We start from the raw sequence: 22,522 nt of genomic DNA, 5'->3' as shown, positions 1-22,522 counted from the left end.
GCATTTGCGCTCGGCTGCCTTTAATGCTCAAATTATTTTAAGCAATTATATCATAAGACATGGGTTCTACCGAAGTCAAAATGCAAAACTGACCGGAAATGACAGCGTTCATGAGGGTCTGGGCGAAGACTTCCGCCGTGCCGCCGCTGAAGACTTTCACCGGACACGGCTTACCATCGTCTGTACGTAATACCTGCCTATGAGCAAGACTATCATGATTGTTCTTATTATAAATAAGATTATATAACCTACATTTCCAGCCAATAAAAAGGCTGACCAGCTTGCCTTTAATACCACGCTTAATCGAAAACTTTGTAGGTTTACAGCTTATGACGTCATAATTTGATTCCCCGCCTGCTGAAAAATACAGAAATTGAGAACATATGAGGTAGAATCTTAATGGCTCCCTTCTATCGCTCCGCCCTACATAAGATCTAACTTCATACCTATTTCGAAGCCACAAGTATTGTATGAACTATTTCGGTGTATGAATACTGTAACAGTTATAAATATAATAACTAATACAAGGTAAATTAAAAGAAAACTTGGCTATTTTCTATTCTGAATAATCACTCTTTTGTAGAAAAACAAAGCAGACATGGTCGATAGTTGAAACAAGACAGTTGAATATATTTATACCCATCGTGTTGGCTGTCTATAACGAGAACGGAGTGGCCGTTTTTGGCAGCCAGTCTGATAGCGGCCTTTGAGCGCTCCTGTGCCCCGAACACTGTGAGAACCACAGGAACATCTGAGTAATGAACAGAAGTGAGAAAATACTACTTAGTTATGTTTAAACATTATATGGGGCCTGCGCGTTCGTTCATACCAAAAATGCCATTTTTCGCATTTTTTATAAAAACAATATTTTAAATACAATGCATTACTGGTCTCCTCCGATTTCCCGAATCGTCCTGTGGCTATACAGCTATCTATACTCGCGCGGACTTTCTGTCGCTCCTTCTCTTTGCCGACGTCCAGGAACAGGAAGTGGGTGAAGCAGGTGTCCAGCTGGTCCCATGGGTCCACGGTGTCGCCAATCGACTTTCCGTCCTCGCTCTGGGCTCGCTTCAAGCTCTGATAGCTTTGGTAGTCTGGACTGGCCGACACATGGCCGCGGTACACGCTTTCTAGTGTGTAAATACCCTGGTATATGGGTATGGAAGATCTTATGAAAGAGGTATACACATATAAAACTATAATAGTAGTAGTAGTCTCCATTAATTTGTTCAATGCGAAATCACTAATGCAATTGCTTTGTTTGTATCGCTCACTACTTCAGTGAAAATTTACAGAACACACAACAGATAAAACACCCAAATGAACGTAACATTTTTTTAGCAAAATATTGATTTTAACAGGGAATTTTATTCAACCATCAACATGTAAGTTACGTTGATTTATTATATATATATTTTAGAGGAGAATAATCATGCGAATCGGATCTGTCGCCTCTCAGTAGCGCCCATTATTTTTAAGGAAAAGGTCAACCTATTTCTGACCTTTCGACCTAAAATCAATATGACCAATACCTCTGTAATACCAAGTTAAAGACTCTACAGCACATCGTTAGCCGATCGGAAACGGGTGTGACGCGTAACACGGACGACGTGGACGACAATGTGGACAACGACGATACCGGACAAAGTAATCCTATGCATCGCCAATGTTATTAAGGCGACACAACTTGTGCCTTATTTTCAGTATCATAACTAAGATATCACCAAGAAGATTAAATATGTTTGGTCTGTCAGTTCTGAAAAAAAATGTATTGATATCTCAAAAGAACATTTAATGAAAATGTTATTTATGGTGGGAAAATCTCTATAAAACCAAGTGGTTAATCAAGAGCAGTCGTTAGACAGCGCAGCGCGTTCGACTATACACCGCTTCGTCTTAAAAATGAACACAATTAATGATGTTATACGTCAGAGGCAATAATAAACAAATAAGCAAGAAACGCTGCAATGGAAACCAGGCTTTCAATGGTTGACATAAGATTTTCAGCCTTCGTTGTGAGATTCAGTTTTTAACTGGAGGGGTTCTATTTTTATTAGCAGTGACCTTGACCTTGAACCTATGGGCCCCAAAAACAATCCCAAGTCCTCCATAAAATCTTCCTTCATACCAAGTTTGGTCACAATATGTCAACCATAACTTAAGTTATTCAATACCAAACCTAACTACATTTTAGTAACAGTTACCTTGAACTTTACCCTAGGGGCCCCTAACGCAATCAAATTCTTCCTATTTTCCAAGTTTGGTCGCAATATGTCTACCCTAACTAAAGCCATTCAGTTTTATACATTTTTCTTTTTTAGTAAAAGTGACCTTGACCATGACCATGACTCTCGGAGCCCCAAGCACAATTCCATAAAAGATCTCCATAAAAACTTCCTACCCACCAAATGTATATGTCAATTCTAACTTAAAGTATTCGGTACCAACCATTTTTCTATTTCAAGTAACAGCGATCTTTTTTTACCCTAGAGGTCCCAAAGGCGATCATATGAAAGGTCTCCATAAACTCTTCATATATACCATGTTTTGTCACCTTATGTTAAACCTCAAATTATTCGATAGCATAGGTTAACGTCAGACTTCGGCCAATCTCATTAAAATCAGATCCCCAATACACGCTTCACGACGTTACGCCATGTACATAACGTAATGAAATGAAGTGAACGTCACGATATGATTTTAATGAGATTGGACTTCGGCTAACGTCATTCTAAAAACCAGGTTTCACTTTGTGAAAACTTGGTTAAAATGTTCCAGTCAAAAGGAGTAAAAAAATAATAATAAAAAGCCATAATTTGTTTTGAGGGTTCATATGGAGTGTGGCATTTTAAGTAAACTAAATGAAAGGTAAAGAAGAACTTAGTGAAAATCCCAACTTGCCCTAAACCTTAAACCGGACACAATGTGTCCTAAAACTTTAACCTAAGTCATAAGTCAAACAGGGAACATAATTTGTATTCAAGATAATTATGGAGGTATGTAACCTCTTTGTGATGGTCCCAAAGAACTGTGTGAAGTATTAAATAAATTGAATGCAGGGTTTTAGAGTGAAAAAAGCCAATTGCCATAAACTTTAACTGGACGCCGACGCAGACGCCGACACCGGAGCGAGTAGTAGAGCCTCCTTATTCTTCGAGAAGTCGAGTTAACATGTGAATTTCACATGAAGCTAGATCAGGTTTACGCACCATGATCATGATTGATTAAAAAACATTGTTTAAACACACAACTTGGTTCTACAGTGCTGGTACATTTTTACATAAAAATTAAATGTACATTTCGGTGTTGGGATGGAGTTTTCAGCTTGTCCTTTATCCTTGACCAATCAGAAACACCAATGACGATCGGCCGGAAGTCCGAGGAAGCCTCCACACGACGGACGGTGTCTCCAACAACCTCCATAGCGCCACAATGTGCGTCCGCCACAACCCACGCTCCTGTTTAGAGGGAATGTTGCCAACCTTTTAAAGGTGTCCCGCTTTGGTATACAATTACAGTTTGTTATAAATGCTTTGTTCGTTCATATTTAGATCCTGTTATTTACAAAATAAATCATTTAGCACTTAAATATGTATAAAGCAGTCTTTACTACTTAAAGTATAATGTAACATCTACTGCGATTAAAATTCATTGCATGCGAATGCAGAGCATTGTAAGATAAAATTCTCGCTGCACAAATGCGTCATAATGATAGGACATATACTTCACTGGGACAAACAAACCAATGAAAGTGTGCTACCCTTGTTTACCTGTTGTTCTGATGACGCCAATGAGACCGCGGCCGGCGCGTATGGTGACGTCAGAAGGGAGGCTCGTGCTGTCTCCGGTGACGGAGATGAGGAGACTGGTGGTAAGGCCCGTCCCAAGGCCCCATTCCCGGAGCACATCCTCCACCTGCGTGGCATCACTCACCCGGCAAAACTGTGAACAAAACAGAGAAAGACATGTAGAAGATTGTAAATCGTTTACGTTGTATACGGTCATGCATCCCAATGTTCTTGTGTAAAGTGAATATAATGCTTGTTTCAATGATATCATCATTCGGAGCTCCTCGGCCATTATTATCGAAAACAACCTCGGATGTATGCCGGTTCACCACTTGAAGTACTTCGTAAATTTTTGAATTATATAATTAATTAAATGTATTGTTTTAGAATTGTATTTATTGATCTAAGTTTAAATTGATTGCAAGTGAAATGATTTATTGCAAACATCATTAAGATTCCCACGAGTAGTCATAAAGATTAACTGCTAAATAAAATTTATACGCGATTTACTTGCGGCGTTTCTATAGGTTGTTCGTTGCATTGATTAGATACCATACGATAGGAAAATACAATACATCATATATATCATTTCCTTTTATGAACATACACGTTTTGTTTAAGGAAAATCTTTTTTTTTACAAACAACTTCAGCAATAATACAATTCCAAATGCACAACTTATCACTTCGGTCGACGTATCCCCGTGTATTTAAAGTTACATTGCATGCCCCTTTCAATCGCTTCTAAACGTTTTTCGGTGCTTTGACTAAATATCATACATAAGCAAGTTTTATGAACATACGCGTTTTAATTGTTTAAGGAAAATGATTTTATTTTTACGAGCAACTTTAGTAATAATCAAACTGCAGAGCTTATCAGATGGTCGTTTTCCAGCGGTGAGGACAAACATGTGGTCAGTTAATGTATGTAGAAACTATTTTTAAAAAATCGGTCAGTTAATGTAGCTGAAACTATTTTTAGATTATCGGAAATTGTCTGTTCTAAGAATGGGAATATGATTGTGCTTTTTCAAGTTCTATTGATAAATAAATGTTATTTATGTTTTATGTAAGTATCTGTGTAGAAATAATACTAACTAGTGTTGTTATGAATGCTTCGCAGTCTTTGGATGTCTTACAGGTTAAATCCGAACTACTTTGCTTCATCAAACGTATGCATGACTCACTGTCGTATCAGGGCATGTGTGTTAGAATAAAGTGAAAGCCTAATGTACAAAACTATGCCAAGAATACACCGGAATGAAGCTTTTACGCATAAAATGAAAACATCTTATTAGAAAAGTAGAATAGAATGCAAAATCATAGAAGGAATTGTATTTTGTTATTGTATAGCAGGCAAATCATAGTATTTAAAGCATTAGCAACGCGAAACCTGAGTTACATCTATTTTGACTTTCAATCAATCATTTTTGTTTCTTATCTCATAAAAGTAATATCAAAAATACACCATTACAAATAAGCGTGTTTCATGGTCACACCAGGTTATAATAACAAAGCCTGCAGGCGATGGGACACTTGCGGTCGGTAATAATTTCTTGAACATCATGGGCTAAACTCAGAGTGAATATCAGTATATTACCTTCCTACCAGAGCCTCCATTATTTTGACCCACATTAATCTGATAAATATAACGATCTAAAAATAGTTATACTCTGCTAAAAATAAAACGCCGGGATACAGAAATACAGCACGGGAATAGCCGAACAAGCAAGAACTCGTACTCGGACCACAATACAACTAATTTCTTTTTATGATTTCGTCGTCATTCTGCTAAACATAGAGCGCATTGAGACAAAAAAAGTTAAAACGACATGAAAAGAAGTAGTTCTTTGGATTTTGCGTTCTTAAGACCCCTGCGCGATAGTCTAAAAATTGGAAAAGTAAGGCTTGTACATGTATTAACAAACTTATCTTAAAGTGAGTATCTGGTGTTTGTTCATATAAGTCAGTTAGACAAATCTATTTCAACACAATAACAACAACAAACTCGTTGCCATTGTAAAATTGTGAATGAGTCACTTTAATTTATGTTCTTAAATATTTTTTATATTTTCTTTGGTGGTAAAAATGGGAGACAACTGCAAAAATAGGCAGTCACTGATTACAATTAAAAAATAAGGAAAACTGCATGTAATTGCTCATTTTACTGAAACTATTGTTATTTAAGTTAAGAAAAAGCGCACGCCAGTAATAAAGCACGAAAGCGATACATAGTATAATCTTCATGTAAACTTCCTTCTCGAGTCTGCCCAACGTTGGAAAATTTGCACCTGGTTTTTTTTTTAGACACGCTTTTATGGCATTTGAGAAAAAGGAATATTTTTTTATAAAATGCCAATAATTTGTGATGAAAAGTACGTTAAAAAATAATGATGAAGCTCATATTACTAACAGTTGATAAATATATTTGTATTTAATACCACTCTTGCCGATATTGTGTCGGGGTCATTTCGAGAAAGAAATAAGGAATTATGTGTGTCTTTCAACAAATTAGCATAATGTCAGAAAACATTGAAACTGTACGTATTGATGAAAGTTTCATCCTAAAAAGATCAGAATCAAGAAAGCGACTAATATTGATGACTTCCAAAGTATCAAATAAAATAAAAGTGCGATAGCTTCTAATTACATGCATTTGAAAGTTTAAAAGCCATTTTGATCAAAACTTGGTTAATGTTAACAACGTTATGTGCGACATTGTTGTTAACTTTTAAACGGTTAATAGTTGATGATGTGCCCACCTTATCAAATGGAAACAAATACAGCTGAAACATTTCTCTCAGTTCTTATTAGAAATGCAGCAGCTCACAAGTGTTTAACAGTAAATACATCATTGTTTCAGAAGAACCGGCATGTTTAATGCTTTGAAATAGCTGACTGCTTTATCGACGTTTTTGAAAACAAAAATGTTGATAATCGTTTCAATGTGTTAATTTGTGCATAAAAACAGTTAATATGTCATTGTTTTAGAAGAAAATGCATGTATACATGCTTTGAAATAGGATACCATTTTAGGCCGCTAGGCCGCTAGGCTGCTAACTTCACGCCATTAGGCCGCTAGGCCGCTGAAGTGTTCGATCGACTTTTTTGAAAAAAGTTGAAAAACGCTTCAGAGTTATTATTTGGGCATAAAAACAGTAAATATATCATTGTTTTAGAAGAGCATGTTTAATGCTCTGAAATAGCTGACTGCTTAATCGACTTTTTAAAAAAAAATATGTTGATTATCGCTTATAGCTTCAAAGTGTTAATTTGTGCATTCAAACAGTTAATATGTCATTGTTTTAGAAGAAAATGCATGTATACATGCTTTGAAATAGGAAACCATTTAAGACCGCTAGGCCGCTAGGCCGCGAGGCCGCCAGGCCGCTAACTTCACGCCGTTAGGCCGCTGAAGTGCTCGATCGATTTATTTGAAAAAAAGTTGAAAAACGCTTCAGGGTGATTATTTGTGCATAAAAACAGTAAATATATCATTGTTTTAGAAGATCAGTCATGTTTAATGCTTTGAATTAGCTGACTGCTTAATCGACTTTTTTGAAAAAATATGTTGATTATCGCTAATAGCTTTAAAGTGTTAATTTGTGCATTCAAACAGTTAATATGTCGTTGTTTTAGAAGAAAATGCATGTAAACAAGCTGTGTGAAGTTAGCTAAACATACGACATTGGACATTGGACATTCAAAATCGAATGTTGTGCTGGCACGACATTGGACATTGGACATTCAAAATCGATTGTTGTGCTGGCACGACATTGGACATTGGACATTCAAAAGTGAAAGTCGTGCTAGCATGACATTGGACATTGGACATTCAAAATCGAATGTTGTGCTGGCACGACATTGGACATTCAAAAGTGAATGTCGTTCTAGCACGACATTGGACATTCAAAATCGAATGTTGTCCTGGCACGACATTGGACATTGGACATTCAAAATCGAATGTTGTGCTGGCACGACATTGGACATTGGACATTCAAAATCGAATGTTGTGCTAGCACGACATTGGACATTGGACATTCAAAATCGAATGTTGTGCTGGCACGACATTGGACATTGGACATTCAAAGGGAAAGTCGTGCTGGCACGACATTGGACATTGGACATTCAAAATCGAATGTTGTGCTGGCACGACATTGGACATTGGACATTCAAAAACGATCGTCGTGCCGGCACGACATTGGACATTCAAAAGTGAATGTCGTGCTGGCACGACATTGGACATTGGACATTCAAAAGTGAAAGTAGTGCTAGCACGACATTGGACATTGGACATTCAAAATCGAATGTTGTGCTGGCACGACATTGGACATTGGACATTCAAAAGTGAAAGTCGTGCTAGCACGACATTGGACATTGGACATTCAAAATCGAATGTTGTGCTGGCACGACATTGGACATTGGACATTCAAAAGTGAAAGTCGTGCTAGCACGACATTGGACATTCAAAATCGAATGTTGTGCTGGCACGACATTGGACATTGGACATTCAAAAGTGAAAGTCGTGCTAGCACGACATTGGACATTGGACATTCAAAATCGAATGTTGTGCTGGCACGACATTGGACATTGGACATTCAAAATCGAATGTTGTGCTGGCACGACATTTGACATTGGACATTCAAAAGTGAAAGTCGTGCTAGCACGACATTGAACATTGGACATTCAAAATCGAATGTTGTGCTGGCACGACATTGGACATTGGACATTCAAAAGTGAAAGTCGTGCTAGCACGACATTGGACATTGGACATTCAAAATCGAATGTTGTGCTGGCATGACATTGGACATTGGACATTCAAAAACGATTGTCGTGCCGGCACGACATTGGACATTGGACATTCATAACCGAATGTTGTGCTGGCACGACATTGGACATTGAACATTCAAAAGTGAAAGTCGTGCTAGCACGACATTGGACATTGGACATTCAAAATCGAATGTTGTGCTGGCACGACATTGGTCATTGGACATTCAAAAGTGAAAGTCGTGCTAGCACGACATTGGACATTGGACATTCAAAATCGAATGTTGTGCTGGTACGACATTGGACATTGGACATTCAAAATCGAATGTTGTGCTGGCACGACATTGGACATTGGACATTCAAAAGTGAAAGTCGTGCTAGCAGTTAGCACATTTAAATCAATGTATGACATGTTTTATGAATGAATGTTTTTTATACCGACTTTAAATTAATTTTGATTGCATGCATTATTCGGATTTTTTGTTTGTTTGAGATATTGTCTTGAAATTATTTGAAAAGGGTCAGAGATCACAAAGCAATGAACCATTATAAAATTCATTAACACCAAGAGAGCACTGTCATGACGATTCCATCGCAATATTTGAAACTTAAGCATGATTCAGATATATATGATGTCACATATGCAGAGAAAGATTCAAATGAATATACTTATGAATGGTCGTGGATTATATGTAGACAAACAGTGATAATGCTTTCAAAATGGCATATTTTTGATAAGCTTAATTGTTTACACACCACTGCTACACATCTAGTACCATTTATAAAGGAAGTGAAGATAATTATATCCACAGTATATAATGACATATGGAAAATATAGACATGCATTGATGATTCCTACAAGTATAAATGTAATCGTCCGTACATCTTTTTTATCTGGTTTTACGTAAACACAAAAAAATATTGTCAATGAGTCGATAAAGTAACCTATTCCTGCCTGTCGACTTGTTTTTTTATCGACTCAGTTAGTCGAACATGCTACGTCGTCTTCATTTGGTAAAGTTTATATGAAATAATTGTGTTCGATAAACCTTTTTGATAAGTCGACAGAATTACACAAAGCGTTTTATAATCAATCGCATCAACATTAAAGAATTCAAAATGACGTCTTCATCACATACGACATAAGTTCTTATAGGTTTTACAGAATATACAATTTATACATGTAAAATGTGACACCAGCGCCATTGGAAATGGCATCTTGGGCAGAACTGACAATGGTTGAAAGGGTTGAAAGGAAACAAAGCGCAAATAATTATATAAACCCAACAAATGTGCACTTCAGTATGTGTTTATCTACAGAGCTTTAGAATAATTATATTTCATTAATGAATGTGTCTGCATTTACATGGGAATATGTATGTATATCAATCGAAAGGATTGTTTTAATACAACTCTCAATAACAATGTTGCGGACTTTCAAATACAAGTTTCTTTGTTAAATATGTGTTAGGTACCTCAAATGTATAATATTGTCGGACATGGATGTGACTTGGCAACATACACACACAGCTAAACTTGTCAATGCATAAACCATTGGCGATAATGCTACATTTTGATGCATGGGGATCCCATATAATTTTGGTATTATTTTAAAGGGTACTCCTGACAGATAATTAATGAGTAAAAATGATGTCCAACAATTATTATTTGTATACTGGTTGTCGTTTCATTATATTTTTTCTCTTAATATTTACCACTTCCATTGGATGCCTAAATAATATTTGGTCACTATGAATTATAGACAGATATACGTTATTATAAATCATATTTTAAAAAATAAAAGCCAAGTTGAATGTCGTTATTTAACACAATAATTTGAATGGACAAATTAGAATTGCAGCCTTATCACCAGTCCAAGATTTCGGATATATATATTTCTGCCACCTCAGAAAAGTAGATTCAAACATTTGTCCATGCGTGAAATTCTTATCTTCCCAACGGGCAAAGATAAACAAGTACCCGTATGGAACTCTTTTTTATTGCCTTCACTTTGCTGCATCCAGAACTATTTAAAGAACGATTTGACTATTAACATAATCTGAATCACAATCGATTGCAAAATTGCGTCCCACCAAACAATAATTCATATTGAGGTTATACAATTACAATTGTAAAGGATCATTATTTAGTGATATATCTACTGCCTTTATGTATACAGTGACTATATGTACAATTTGGATTTCAATTTATTGGGGCTAACATCTGCAACATTTTATAAATGTCGCACTCAATAAATGTTCAAATATAAAACAAGCAGTTCAATTCGACTACATTACTGGACACATATTATTCAGCTAATGGACGCGTGAACTGCTCAAATCTATCTTAAAGGACCATTCGAAGTCTCTGTCTATCATGGGTCCAAAATTTATATTTATTACCAAGACAACTAGCCAGCACGACATATTATTTTGAATGCCCAATGTCGTGCTATTTCGATTTTGAATGTCCAATGTCCAATGTCGTGCCAGCACAACATTCGATTTTGAATGTCCAATGTCCAATGTCGTGCTAGCACGACTTTCACTTTTGAATGTCCAATGTCCAATGTCGTGCCAGCACAACATTCGATTTTGAATGTCCAATGTCGTGCAAGCACGACTTTCACTTTTGAATGTCCAATGTCCAATGTCACGCCACCACAACATTCGATTTTGAATGTCCAATGTCCAATGTCGTGCTAGCACGACTTTCACCTTTGAATGTCCAATGTCCAATGTCGTGCCAGCACAACATTCGATTTTGAATGTCCAATGTCCAATGTCGTGCTAGCACGACTTTCACTTTTGAATGTCCAATGTCGTGCCAGCACAACATTCGGTTATGAATGTCCAATGTCCAATGTCGTGCCGGCACGACAATCGTTTTTGAATGTCCAATGTCCAATGTCGTGCCAGCACAACATTCGATTTTGAATGTCCAATGTCGTGCTAGCACCACATTCACTTTTGAATGTCCAATGTCCAATGTCGTGCCAGCACAACATTCGATTTTGAATGTCCAATGTCCAATGTCGTGCTAGCACGACATTCACTTTTGAATGGTCCAATGTCCAATGTCGTGCTAGCACGACTTTCACTTTTGAATGTCCAATGTCCAATGTCGTGCCCGCACAACATTCGATTTTGAATGCCCAATGTCCAATGTCGTGCTAGCACGACTTTCACTTTTGAATGTCCAATGTCCAATGTCGTGCCCGCACAACATTCGATTTTGAATGTCCAATGTCCAATGTCGTGCTAGCACGACTTTCACTTTTGAATGTCCAATGTCCAATGTCGTGCCAGGACAACATTCGATTTTGAATGTCCAATGTCCAATGTCGTGCTAGCACGACTTTCACTTTTGAATGTCCAATGTCCAATGTCGTGCCAGCACAACATTCGATTTTGAATGTCCAATGTCCAATGTCGTGCTAGCACGACTTTCACTTTTGAATGTCCAATGTCCAATGTCGTGCCAGCACAACATTCGATTTTGAATGTCCAATGTCCAATGTCGTGCCAGCACAACATTCGATTTTGAATGTCCAATGTCCAATGTCGTATGTTTAGCTAACTTCACACAGCTATGTAAACACGCTTTGAAAAAGGAAACCATTTTAGGCCGCTAACTTCACGCCGCTAGGCCGCTGAAGTGCTCGATCGACTTTTTTGAAAAAAAAAGTTGAAAAACGCTTCAGAGTGATAATTTGTGCATAAAAACAGTAAATACATCTTTGTTTTAGAAGAACAGGCATGTTTAATGCTTTGAATTAGCTGACTGCTTTATCGACGTTTTTTTTAAAAAATGTTGATAATCGCTTCAATGTGTTAATTTGTGCATAAAAACAGTTGATATGTCATTGTTTTAGAAGAAACTGCATGTATACATGCTTTGAAATTGGATACCATTTTAGGCCTTAACTAAATATTGTGTTCTTATAGCGAAATGGACATCAAAGTCACTCATAAAGGAACCACAACATTGGTCTTTCCTTGTAAGGATGCTCAGGGAGTTTTGCCAGTCTTCGTGGATAATTAGAAATCAATTAAAATTATAAGAGAATGGTTAATTTTTGTTCACATAGTTGGCTTGATTGGACAACAGTTCTCACGTGATTATATAGACTACACTCGAACTTGAGAGTCCAATGTTGATGATCTACAGAAAATAGAGCGGGCGAGGTACGGTCGCCCTCAAAACAGAGCCAAGGCGTCGACACACTGAGCTTATCCACATGCAATTCATGGTGGTTTGTGACTGCGATGCAAACCGAACAATTAAAAAAAATACTGCCCAATATTATTTGAACAAAATAAGTTCGGCTTTTTAATTGCATGAGGCAGTATTACTTAACAGTTCGTAAACGGTTGTATACACGCATGGCTGACTTTTAAAGAAACACTTACTAAGAAGCGGTAAATAAATATAACTTTTTGTATCTAATTTTACGGTGCACTATGACTACGGAAACTTTAAGTGGACATCGGATATTCAATGAACACTTGTTTAATGTCAACAAGTTGAAACACAACTGAACAAGTAGGCGTTATTAATAGTAGTTAATCAGTTGTAAAACAACTGTCCATGCGAGAGTCCACAACAACTTGCCCCATTTTGGGATCGAACCCGAGACCACTTGGTCGCCAGGCGGACACTATTCTTCCAAGTGTTTTTTTGGTTTGTTTGCTTTGTATTATATTTTCATAAGTGTGGCCAAATGCACGTAAAATTCAGATGATATTAGGCCATTCTGATTGTTAAATTATGTCGCTATCTACCTCAAAGCAAGAGGCACTCAGGACAAGGAGTTAATCCGCACCCTTCCCGGGTATAACTTTATTAGTTATCATTAGTCTTTGTTTTTATATGCTCATATTTCACCCTGGTTTAGATTTGGACCCGGGGGGGGGGGGATTGCTCCCGAGTGTAAATCTCGTCTAGAAACACAATCAATTTGTATTCCTGAAAAATGTAAATGTCATTTTCAACAAAAACGGGTTAAACCAAAATTAACATCAAAAGACAATTGTATGTATATAATTATGTGGTTTACCCATTTGACGGCTCCACCGTGATCCTTAAACTGGAGGCGTCCCTGGGTTAGAACGGGGGGCGGCGATCTCTCCTTCCGGTCCACCGCCTCCCGCCGTGCCCTGCCATAGAATGGGGAAACACCTTATACATTTGAATTAATCTGAACAATATTAGTTTTATTCGTCTGTGAATAGATATAGTTTACCAATTGAAAGATCAACGTGAATATGTTGCTGCAAAAAGCTTAAATCAATTTGATAGTAGAATAATACATTGTATTGCCATTGGTTCACAAATTATTTTTAATCTATCAAAATTTACACAAAACCGATTGGACAACAAAGACAATTAGTTGTCTTTAAAATGTAACTTTACTTACAAATGAGATAGTTTATAAGACTTTCGTATTGAAAACAGTCTTTGATTTATTGATTTTGATCCATAAACCTGTCTGATATTTGCAGTGTCAAGGTCAATTTAAAGTATACACAATAACGACCATGTTTATGATCAAACAATTATGATCCCTACCTTAAATTGCTTCCCATGTCCATTCGCGTTAACATTCTTCAAAAAGATTTCACATACTGACTGACAGTGTGTATCTAGTACTATCTACTACGATTACTGAGGGTTCTTTACATAATTCAGTGCACTGAGGTTTATTCAATATGTAGGTGTCCTTTACATCATGCAGTTGTATTTGGGAGAGGTTTAAAATTAGTTTTCCTTGTTCGTATTCGTGTGATATACATCAATAGAAACTACAATAATGTTTAAACTTAAAAACAAAGGTAACGAAATTTAGCATTGTTCATCAAGAACTTCAATTTAACTTGTATCACGTGCAAACAGTTATTTATTTATTCATGATGATGTAGATATTCTACTGACCAATTTCTTAAAGATCTTATTGCTGTTGTTTTTTGTTGAGAAATACTCCATAAATTAAAAGCCTTTTAATAGAAAATGTTACCCGTCTCCATGGTTATTAGGGGCCTGAACCCTGATCAATGGAAGCGCTATGTCCATAAAACTACCAACGGCAACGACAGTAAACAATCCTTTCACATACGTTACATTTTACCCATATTTCCGAAATCAGTTATAAGTTGTTTTTCACCTCTTGACATTATCTCATATACTCAAATTCATCGTGTGAATCATTCGAACAATAATACAATATACCCAGTCAGCTGCAAACAAACAAGCGGTGGGTGTAGTATTTCGTGAGAAGACTTTTCAATGGGAAGTCTATGGTTGCATGTTACTGCCATAAGATCCCGTTACCAGTTACCTATAAATGCATTCCGGATTCAGGCACTAACAGGTCATCTAGTTATGATTTGCGAATTCCACTTAGTAAGAAACATACTAACGTAAGTAACATACTAACTGGCTAACTAGGTAAGATTCGCGTTACCACTAACGAAGTGAAATTCGCCAATCATAAGTAGATAACCAGTTGTATAAATATATGTATAGACAACATGTTTTATCAGGTTGCTTAGACTTACTATAATACTTAAAAAATACTTGGTGCATTTTTATGAAACTCAATTTCAACTGGTAAATTTGATAACAGTTTCTTTTTGTCATTTTGTAAAGTGACCTGTACATTAAATAAATGCACCTGTAATAGTCTTATCAAGACAATTTACGTGCAATACAACTGTTGTATATTGTCTCTTATAATTATTTTAAAGAATGGCTGTGTGCTTTATGTTTTATGTGTAGATATGTAAACATGTTATATTGTAAACTGATGTGTCTGAAATAAGCTATAAAGCTGTATTCTTTTAAAGTACCATTGCCTAACATTTGCCTAAACGTTCCTCTATGGAGAGTAGAGAATGAACAGGTATTTATAGGCGAGATGAAAGCTGTTGTTGTTGTTTTTTGTGTTTTTTTTCTCTATCACTATATATAGAAATTGAATAATGATTCATGCATTCATTCATCTATTTATTGTTTATTTGTATGTGTATGCATATTGTGTATGTTGTGTGATGTGACGATGAGCTGTTTATATGCTTAAGTCAAAATAAATTTTCTGTTCTGTTCTGTATAAATCTCTACGGAAAAAGTTTTGCGAATATTAACTAGATAGCTAGATACCGAAAATTAAGTGGTTAACCAGAAACTATTTGCGAACGTTATCAGATTATCCCACGGCAGGAATATGCCACCATAGGTATATGATCGTATTCCAAAATGTTAATTGCGTCAAGCAAACTCATGAATAAACTAAATTTATTTCGCAATAATTACTTCACTCACAATCCAGAGTTAAATTATACACGAAAAAAAAATATATTTTCTACTTAGATACTTATTTAAAGTTCGTCATAGCGAAATATTTAAAAAATACAAAATAATATATCACACTGCACTCCCACACATTTACCATTTTTACAACTTTTTTATATTTTTTTGCCTTGAAAAGAGCAAATGTTGGCGTAAATATCTGCAAACCAATGATATAAGATGGCTGACAAAAAATCAGATCGTAGATAGTCATATTTCCGTTTGTATGGCCTAAACCGTTACTAACGGTTTAAGACAAATGCATAAAACATTAATTGTTTTAACTTAAATATAAAAATCTGCGATCTAGTTTTTTGTTAGTAGTCATATTTAACTGGTATCAATGGATATTCGCAAAATTTGCCCCGTTCCAAGACAAAATATATAAAAGTTTTCAAAACGTTCAATCTGTGAGAGCGCAGCTTTAAGAAAGGGTTTCGTTTTAACGGAAAGTTATTTTGTGATCACGAAAATTCAAGTTTAAAAATCCCGACCTACCCTACCTAGAAATTTTGGGAAGGTTACCCTCAACAAACAATTATTTTTTTGGCCTAATTAATGTTTTGCATCAATGCATTATTTAGTATGCCCTTTCATAACGTCTAGTATGCTCTTTCTTGGCAAGTATTATGCTAGTTCATAGAGTGTAGTATGACCTTTCATAGCGAGTATTATGCTCTTTCTTGGCGTATGCCTTTTTATGGCGTGTAATATGCTCTTTCATGGCGTGTAATATACTCTTTCATGGCGTGTAATATGCTCTTTCTTGGCGTATGCCTTTTCAAGGCGTGTAATATGCTCTTTCATGGCGTGTAATATGCTCTTTCATGGCGTGTAATATGCTCTTTCATGGCGTGAAGTATGCCTTTTCATGGCGCGTAATATGCTCTTTCATGGCGTGTAATATGCTCTTTCATGACGTGTAATATGCTCTTTCATGGCGTGTAGTATGCTCTTTCATGGCGAGTAATATGCTTTTTCATGGCGTGTAGTAAGCCCTTTCATGGCGTGTAATATGCTCTTTCATGGCGTGTAATATGATCTTTCATGGCGTGTAGTATGCTCTTTCATGGCGAGTAATATGCTCTTTCATGGCGTGTACTATGCTCTTTCATGGCGTGTAATATGCTCTTTCATGGCGTGTAGTATGCCCTTTCATGGTGTCTAGTATGAACTTTATTGGCATGTAGTATGCTCTTTCATGGCGTGTAATATACTCTTTCATGGCGTGTAGTATGCCTTTTCATGGCGTGTAATATGCTCTTTCATGGCGTGTAATGTGCTCTTTCATGGCGTGTAATATGCTCTTTCATGGCGTGAAGTATGCCTTTTCATGGCGTGTAATATGCTCTTTCATGGCGTGTAATATGCTTTTTCATGACGTGTAATATGCTCTTTCATGGCGTGTAGTATGCTCTTTCATGGCGAGTAATATGCTTTTTCATGGCGTGTAGTAAGCCCTTTCATGGCGTGTAATATGCTCTTTCATGGCGTGTAATATGCTCTTTCATGGCGTGTAGTATGCTCTTTCATGGCGAGAAATATGCTCTTTCATGGCGTGTACTATGCTCTTTCATGGCGTGTAATATGCTCTTTCATGGCGTGTAGTATGCTCTTTCATGGTGTCTAGTATGAACTTTATAAGCATGTAGTATGCTCTTTCATGGCGTGTAATATACTCTTTCATGGCGTGTAATATGCTCTTTCATGGCGTAAAGTATGCCTTTTCATGGCGTGTAATATGCTCTTTCATGGCGTGTAATATGCTCTTTCATGGCGTGTAATATGCTCTTTCATGGCGTGAAGTATGCCTTTTCATGGCATGTAATATGCTCTTTCGTGGCGTGTAATATGCTCTTTCATGGCTCTTAATATGCTCTTTCATGGCGTGAAGTATGCTCTTTAATGGTGTGTATTATGCTCTTTCATGGCGTGAAGTATGCCTTTTCATGGCGTATAATATGCTCTTTCATGGCGTGTAGTATGCTCTTTCATGGCGTGTAATATGCTCTTTCATGGCGTGTAATATGCCCTTTCATGGTGTCTAGTATGTCCTTTATTGGCATGTAGTATGCTCTTTCATGGTGTCTAGTATGTCCTTTGTTGGCATGTAGTATGCTCTTTCATGGAGTGTAATATACTCTTTCATGGCGTGTAATATGCTCTTTCATGGCTTAAAGTATGCCGTTTTATGGCGTGTAGTATGCCCTTTCATGGTGTCTAGTATGTCCGTTATTGGCATGTAGTATGCTCTTTCATGGCGTATACTATGCTCTTTCTTGGCGTGTAATATGCTCTTTCATGGCGTGTAATATGCTCTTTCATGGCGAGTAATATGCTCTTTCATGGCGTGTAATATGCCATTTCATGGCGTGTAATATGCTCTTTCATGGCGTGTAATATGCTCTTTCATGGCGTGTAGTATGCTCTTTCATGGCGAGTAATATGCTCTTTCATGCCGTGTAATATGCTCTTTCATGGCGTGTAGTATGCTCTTTCATGGCGAGTAATATGCTCTTTCATGGCGTGTAATATGCTCTTTCATGGCGTGTAGTATGCTCTTTCATGGCGTGTAGTATGCTCTTTCATGGTGTGTATTATGCCCTTTCATGGTGTCTAGTATGTCCTTTATTGGCATGTAGTATGCTCTTTCATGGCGTGTAATATGCTATTTCATGGCGTGTAGTATGCTCTTTCATGGCGAGTAATATGCTCTTTCATGGCGTGTAATATGCTCTTTCATGGCGTGTAGTATGCTCTTTCATGGCGTGTAGTATGCTCTTTCATGGCGTGTAGTATGCCCTTTCATGGTGTCTAGTATGTCCTTTATTGGCATGTAGTATGCTCTTTCATGGCGTGTAATATGCTCTTTCATGGCGTGTAGTATGCTCTTTCATGGCGAGTAATATGCTCTTTCATGGCGTGTAATATGCCCTTTCATGGCGTGTAATATGCTCTTTCATGGCGTGTAATATGATCTTTCATGGTGTGTAGTATGATCTTTCATGGCGTGTAATATGCTCTTTCATGGCGTGTAGTATGCTCTTTCATGGCGTGTAATATGCCCTTTCATGGCGTGTAGTATGCTCTTTCATGGCGTGTAATATGCCCTTTCATGGCGTGCAGTATGCTCTTTCATGGCGTGGAATATGCTCTTTCATGGCGTGTAATATGCTCTTTCATGGCGAGTAATATGCTCTTTCATGGCGTGTACTATGATCTTTCATGGCGTGTAATATGCTCTTTCATGGCGTGTAGTATGCTCTTTCATGGCGTGTAATATGCTCTTTCATGGCGTGAAGTATGTTCTTTCATGGCGAGTAATATGCTCTTTCATGACGTGTAATATGCTCTTTCATGGCGTGTAATATGCCCTTTCATGGCGTGTAATATGCTCTTTCATGGCGTGTAATATGCTCTTTCATGGTGTGTAGTATGATCTTTCATGGCGAGTAATATGCTCTTTCATGGCGTATAATATGCTCTTTCATGGCGTGTAGTATGCTCTTTCATGGCGTGTAATATGCTCTTTCATGGCGTGTAATATGCCCTTTCATGGTGTCTAGTATGTCCTTTATTGGCATGTAGTATGCTCTTTCATGGCGAGTAATATGCTTTTTCATGGCGTGTAATATGCTCTTTCATGGCGTGTAATATGCTCTTTCATGGCGTGTAATATGTTCTTTCATGGTGTGTAGTATGATCTTTCATGGCGTGTAATATGCTCTTTCATGGCGTGTAGTATGATCTTTCATGGCGTGTAATATGCTCTTTCATGGCGTGTAATATGCTCTTTCATGGCGTGTAGTATGCTCTTTCATGGCGTGTAGTATGCTCTTTCATGGCGTGTAATATGCTCTTTCATGGCGTGTAGTATGCTCTTTCAAGGCGAGTAATATGCTCTTTCATGGCGTGTAATATGCTCTTTCATGGCGTGTAATATGCTCTTTCATGGCGTGTAGTATGCTCTTTCATGGCGTGTAATATGCTCTTTCATGGCGTGTAATATGCTCTTTCATGGCGTGTAGTATGCTCTTTCATGGCGTGTAATATGCTCTTTCATGGCGTGTAATATGCTCTTTCATGGCGTGTAATATGCTCTTTCATGGCGTGTAGTATGCCCTTTCATGGTGTCTAGTATGTCCTTTATTGGCATGTAGTATGCTCTTTCATGGCGTATAATATGCTCTTTCATGGCGTGGAATATGCTCTTTCATGGTGTGTAGTATGCTCTTTAATGGTGTGTAGTATGCTCTTTCATGGCGTGAAGTATGCCTTTTCATGGCGTATAATATGCTCTTTCATGGCGTGTAGTATGCCCTTTCATGGCGTGTAATATGCTCTTTCATGGCGTGTAATATGCTCTTTCATGGCGAGTAATATGCCCTTTCATGGTGTCTAGTATGTCCTTTATTGGCATGTAGTATGCTCTTTCATGGAGTGTAATATGCTCTTTCATGGCGTGTAATATGCTCTTTCATGGTGTGTAGTATGCTCTTTCATGGTGTGTAGTATGCTCTTTCATGGCGTGAAGTATGCCTTTTCATGGCGTGTAATATGCTCTTTCATGGTGTGTAATATGCTCTTTCATGCCGTGTAGTATGCTCTTTCATGGCGTGTAATATGCTCTTCTTTCATGGCGTGTAGTATGTTCTTTCATGGCGTGTAATATGCTCTTTCATGTCGTGTAGTATGCCCTTTCATGGTGTCTAGTATGTCCTTTATTGGCATGTAGTATGCTCTTTCATGGCGTGTAGTATGCTCTTTCATGGCGTGTAATATGCTCTTCTTTCATGGCGTGTGGTATGTTCTTTCATGGTGTGTAATATGCTCTTATATGGCGTGTAGTATGCTCTTTCATGGCGTGTAATATGCTCTTTCATGGCGTGTAATATGCTCTTTCATGGCGTGTAGTATGCTCTTTCATGGCGTGTAATATGCTCTTTCATGGCGTGTAATATGCTCTTTCATGGCGTGTAATATGCTCTTTCATGGCGTGTAGTATGCCCTTTAATGGTGTCTAGTATGTCCTTTATTGGCATGTAGTATGCTCTTTCATGGCGTATAATATGCTCTTTCATGGCGTGGAATATGCTCTTTCATGGTGTGTAGTATGCTCTTTAATGGTGTGTAGTATGCTCTTTCATGGCGTGAAGTATGCCTTTTCATGGCGTATAATATGCTCTTTCATGGCGTGTAGTATGCCCTTTCATGGCGTGTAATATGCTCTTTCATGGCATGTAGTATGTTCTTTCATTGCGTGTAATATGCTCTTTCATGGCGTGTAATATGCTCTTTCATGGCGAGTAATATGCCCTTTCATGGTGTCTAGTATGTCCTTTATTGGCATGTAGTATGCTCTTTCATGGAGTGTAATATGCTCTTTCATGGCGTGTAATATGCTCTTTCATGGCGTGTAGTATGCTCTTTCATGGCGAGTAATATGCTCTTTCATGGCGTGTAATATGCTCTTTCATGGCGTGTAGTATGCTCTTTCAAGGCGAGTAATATGCTCTTTCATGGCGTGTAGTATGCTCTTTCATGGCGTGTAGTATGCCCTTTCATGGTGTCTAGTATGTCCTTTATTGGCATGTAGTATGCTCTTTCATGGCGTATACTATGCTCTTTCTTGGCGTGTAATATGCTCTTTCATGGTGTGTAGTATGCTCTTTCATGGTGTGTAGTATGCTCTTTCATGGCGTGAAGTATGCCTTTTCATGGCGTGTAATATGCTCTTTCATGGTGTGTAATATGCTCTTTCATGCCGTGTAGTATGCTCTTTCATGGCGTGTAATAAGCTCTTCTTTCATGGCGTGTAGTATGTTCTTTCATGGCGTGTAATATGCTCTTTCATGTCGTGTAGTATGCCCTTTCATGGTGTCTAGTATGTCCTTTATTGGCATGTAGTATGCTCTTTCATGGCGTGTAGTATGCTCTTTCATGGCGTGTAATATGCTCTTCTTTCATGGCGTGTAGTATGTTCTTTCATGGTGTGTAATATGCTCTTTTATGGCGTGTAGTATGCCCTTTCATGGTGTCTAGTATGTCCTTTATTGGCATGTAGTATGCTCTTTCATGGCGTATAGTATGCTCTTTCATGGTGTGTAGTATGTCCTTTATTGGCATGTAGTATGCTCTTTCATGGCGTATAGTATGCTCTTTCATGGTGTCTAGTATGCCCTTTATTGGCATGTAGTATGCTCTTTCATGGCGTATAGTTTGCTCTTTCATGGCGAGTAATATGCTCTTTCATGGCGTGTAATATGCTCTTTCATGGCGTGTAGTATGCTCTTTCATGGCGAGTAATATGCTCTTTCATGGCGTGTAGTATGCCCTCTCATGGCGTGTAATATGCTCTTTCATGGCGTGTAGTATGCTCTTTCATGGTGTCTAGTATGTCCTTTATTGGCATGTAGTATGCTCTTTCATGGCGTATAGTATGCTCTTTCATGGTGTGTAGTATGCTCTTTCATGGTGTCTAGTATGTCCTTTATTGGCATGAAGTATGCTTTATCATGGTGTTAAGTAGGCTCTTTCATGGCGAGTAATATGCTCTTTCATGGCGTATAGTATGCTCTTTCATGGTGTCAAGTAGGCTCTTTCATGGCGAGTAATATGCTCT

At 37.6% G+C, this 22,522-nt stretch overlaps 1 protein-coding gene across 4 annotated transcripts in view; it reads right to left on the bottom strand.

Moving 5' to 3' along the window:
- The window catches only part of LOC128227455 (transient receptor potential cation channel subfamily M member 5-like), a 33,706-nt gene that overhangs the window by 8,384 nt on the left and 2,800 nt on the right, over positions 1-22,522 (bottom strand). Inside the window, exons 1-7 of one of the 4 annotated variants that reach the window (XM_052938012.1) lie at positions 14,570-14,745; positions 13,613-13,712; positions 3,771-3,942; positions 3,298-3,458; positions 888-1,146; positions 640-751; positions 94-197 (exon numbers count right to left, since the gene is read on the bottom strand). In XM_052938012.1, coding sequence (XP_052793972.1) covers positions 94-197; positions 640-751; positions 888-1,146; positions 3,298-3,458; positions 3,771-3,942; positions 13,613-13,712; positions 14,570-14,625 — 964 coding nt within the window. In that variant the 5' untranslated portion in view covers positions 14,626-14,745. Of the gene's footprint in view, positions 1-93; positions 198-639; positions 752-887; positions 1,147-3,297; positions 3,500-3,770; positions 3,943-13,612; positions 13,713-14,124; positions 14,275-14,569; positions 14,746-22,522 lie in introns of those variants that run through there. The other 3 variants (XM_052938013.1, XM_052938014.1, XM_052938015.1) reach the window with 3 other exon arrangements.

This window comes from Mya arenaria, chromosome 3, assembly GCF_026914265.1.
Source record: "Mya arenaria isolate MELC-2E11 chromosome 3, ASM2691426v1".
Lineage (NCBI taxonomy): Eukaryota > Metazoa > Mollusca > Bivalvia > Myida > Myidae > Mya > Mya arenaria.
The sequence above is the reverse complement of the archived record's forward strand: the minus strand, read 5'-3'. Positions and strand labels throughout refer to the sequence as shown.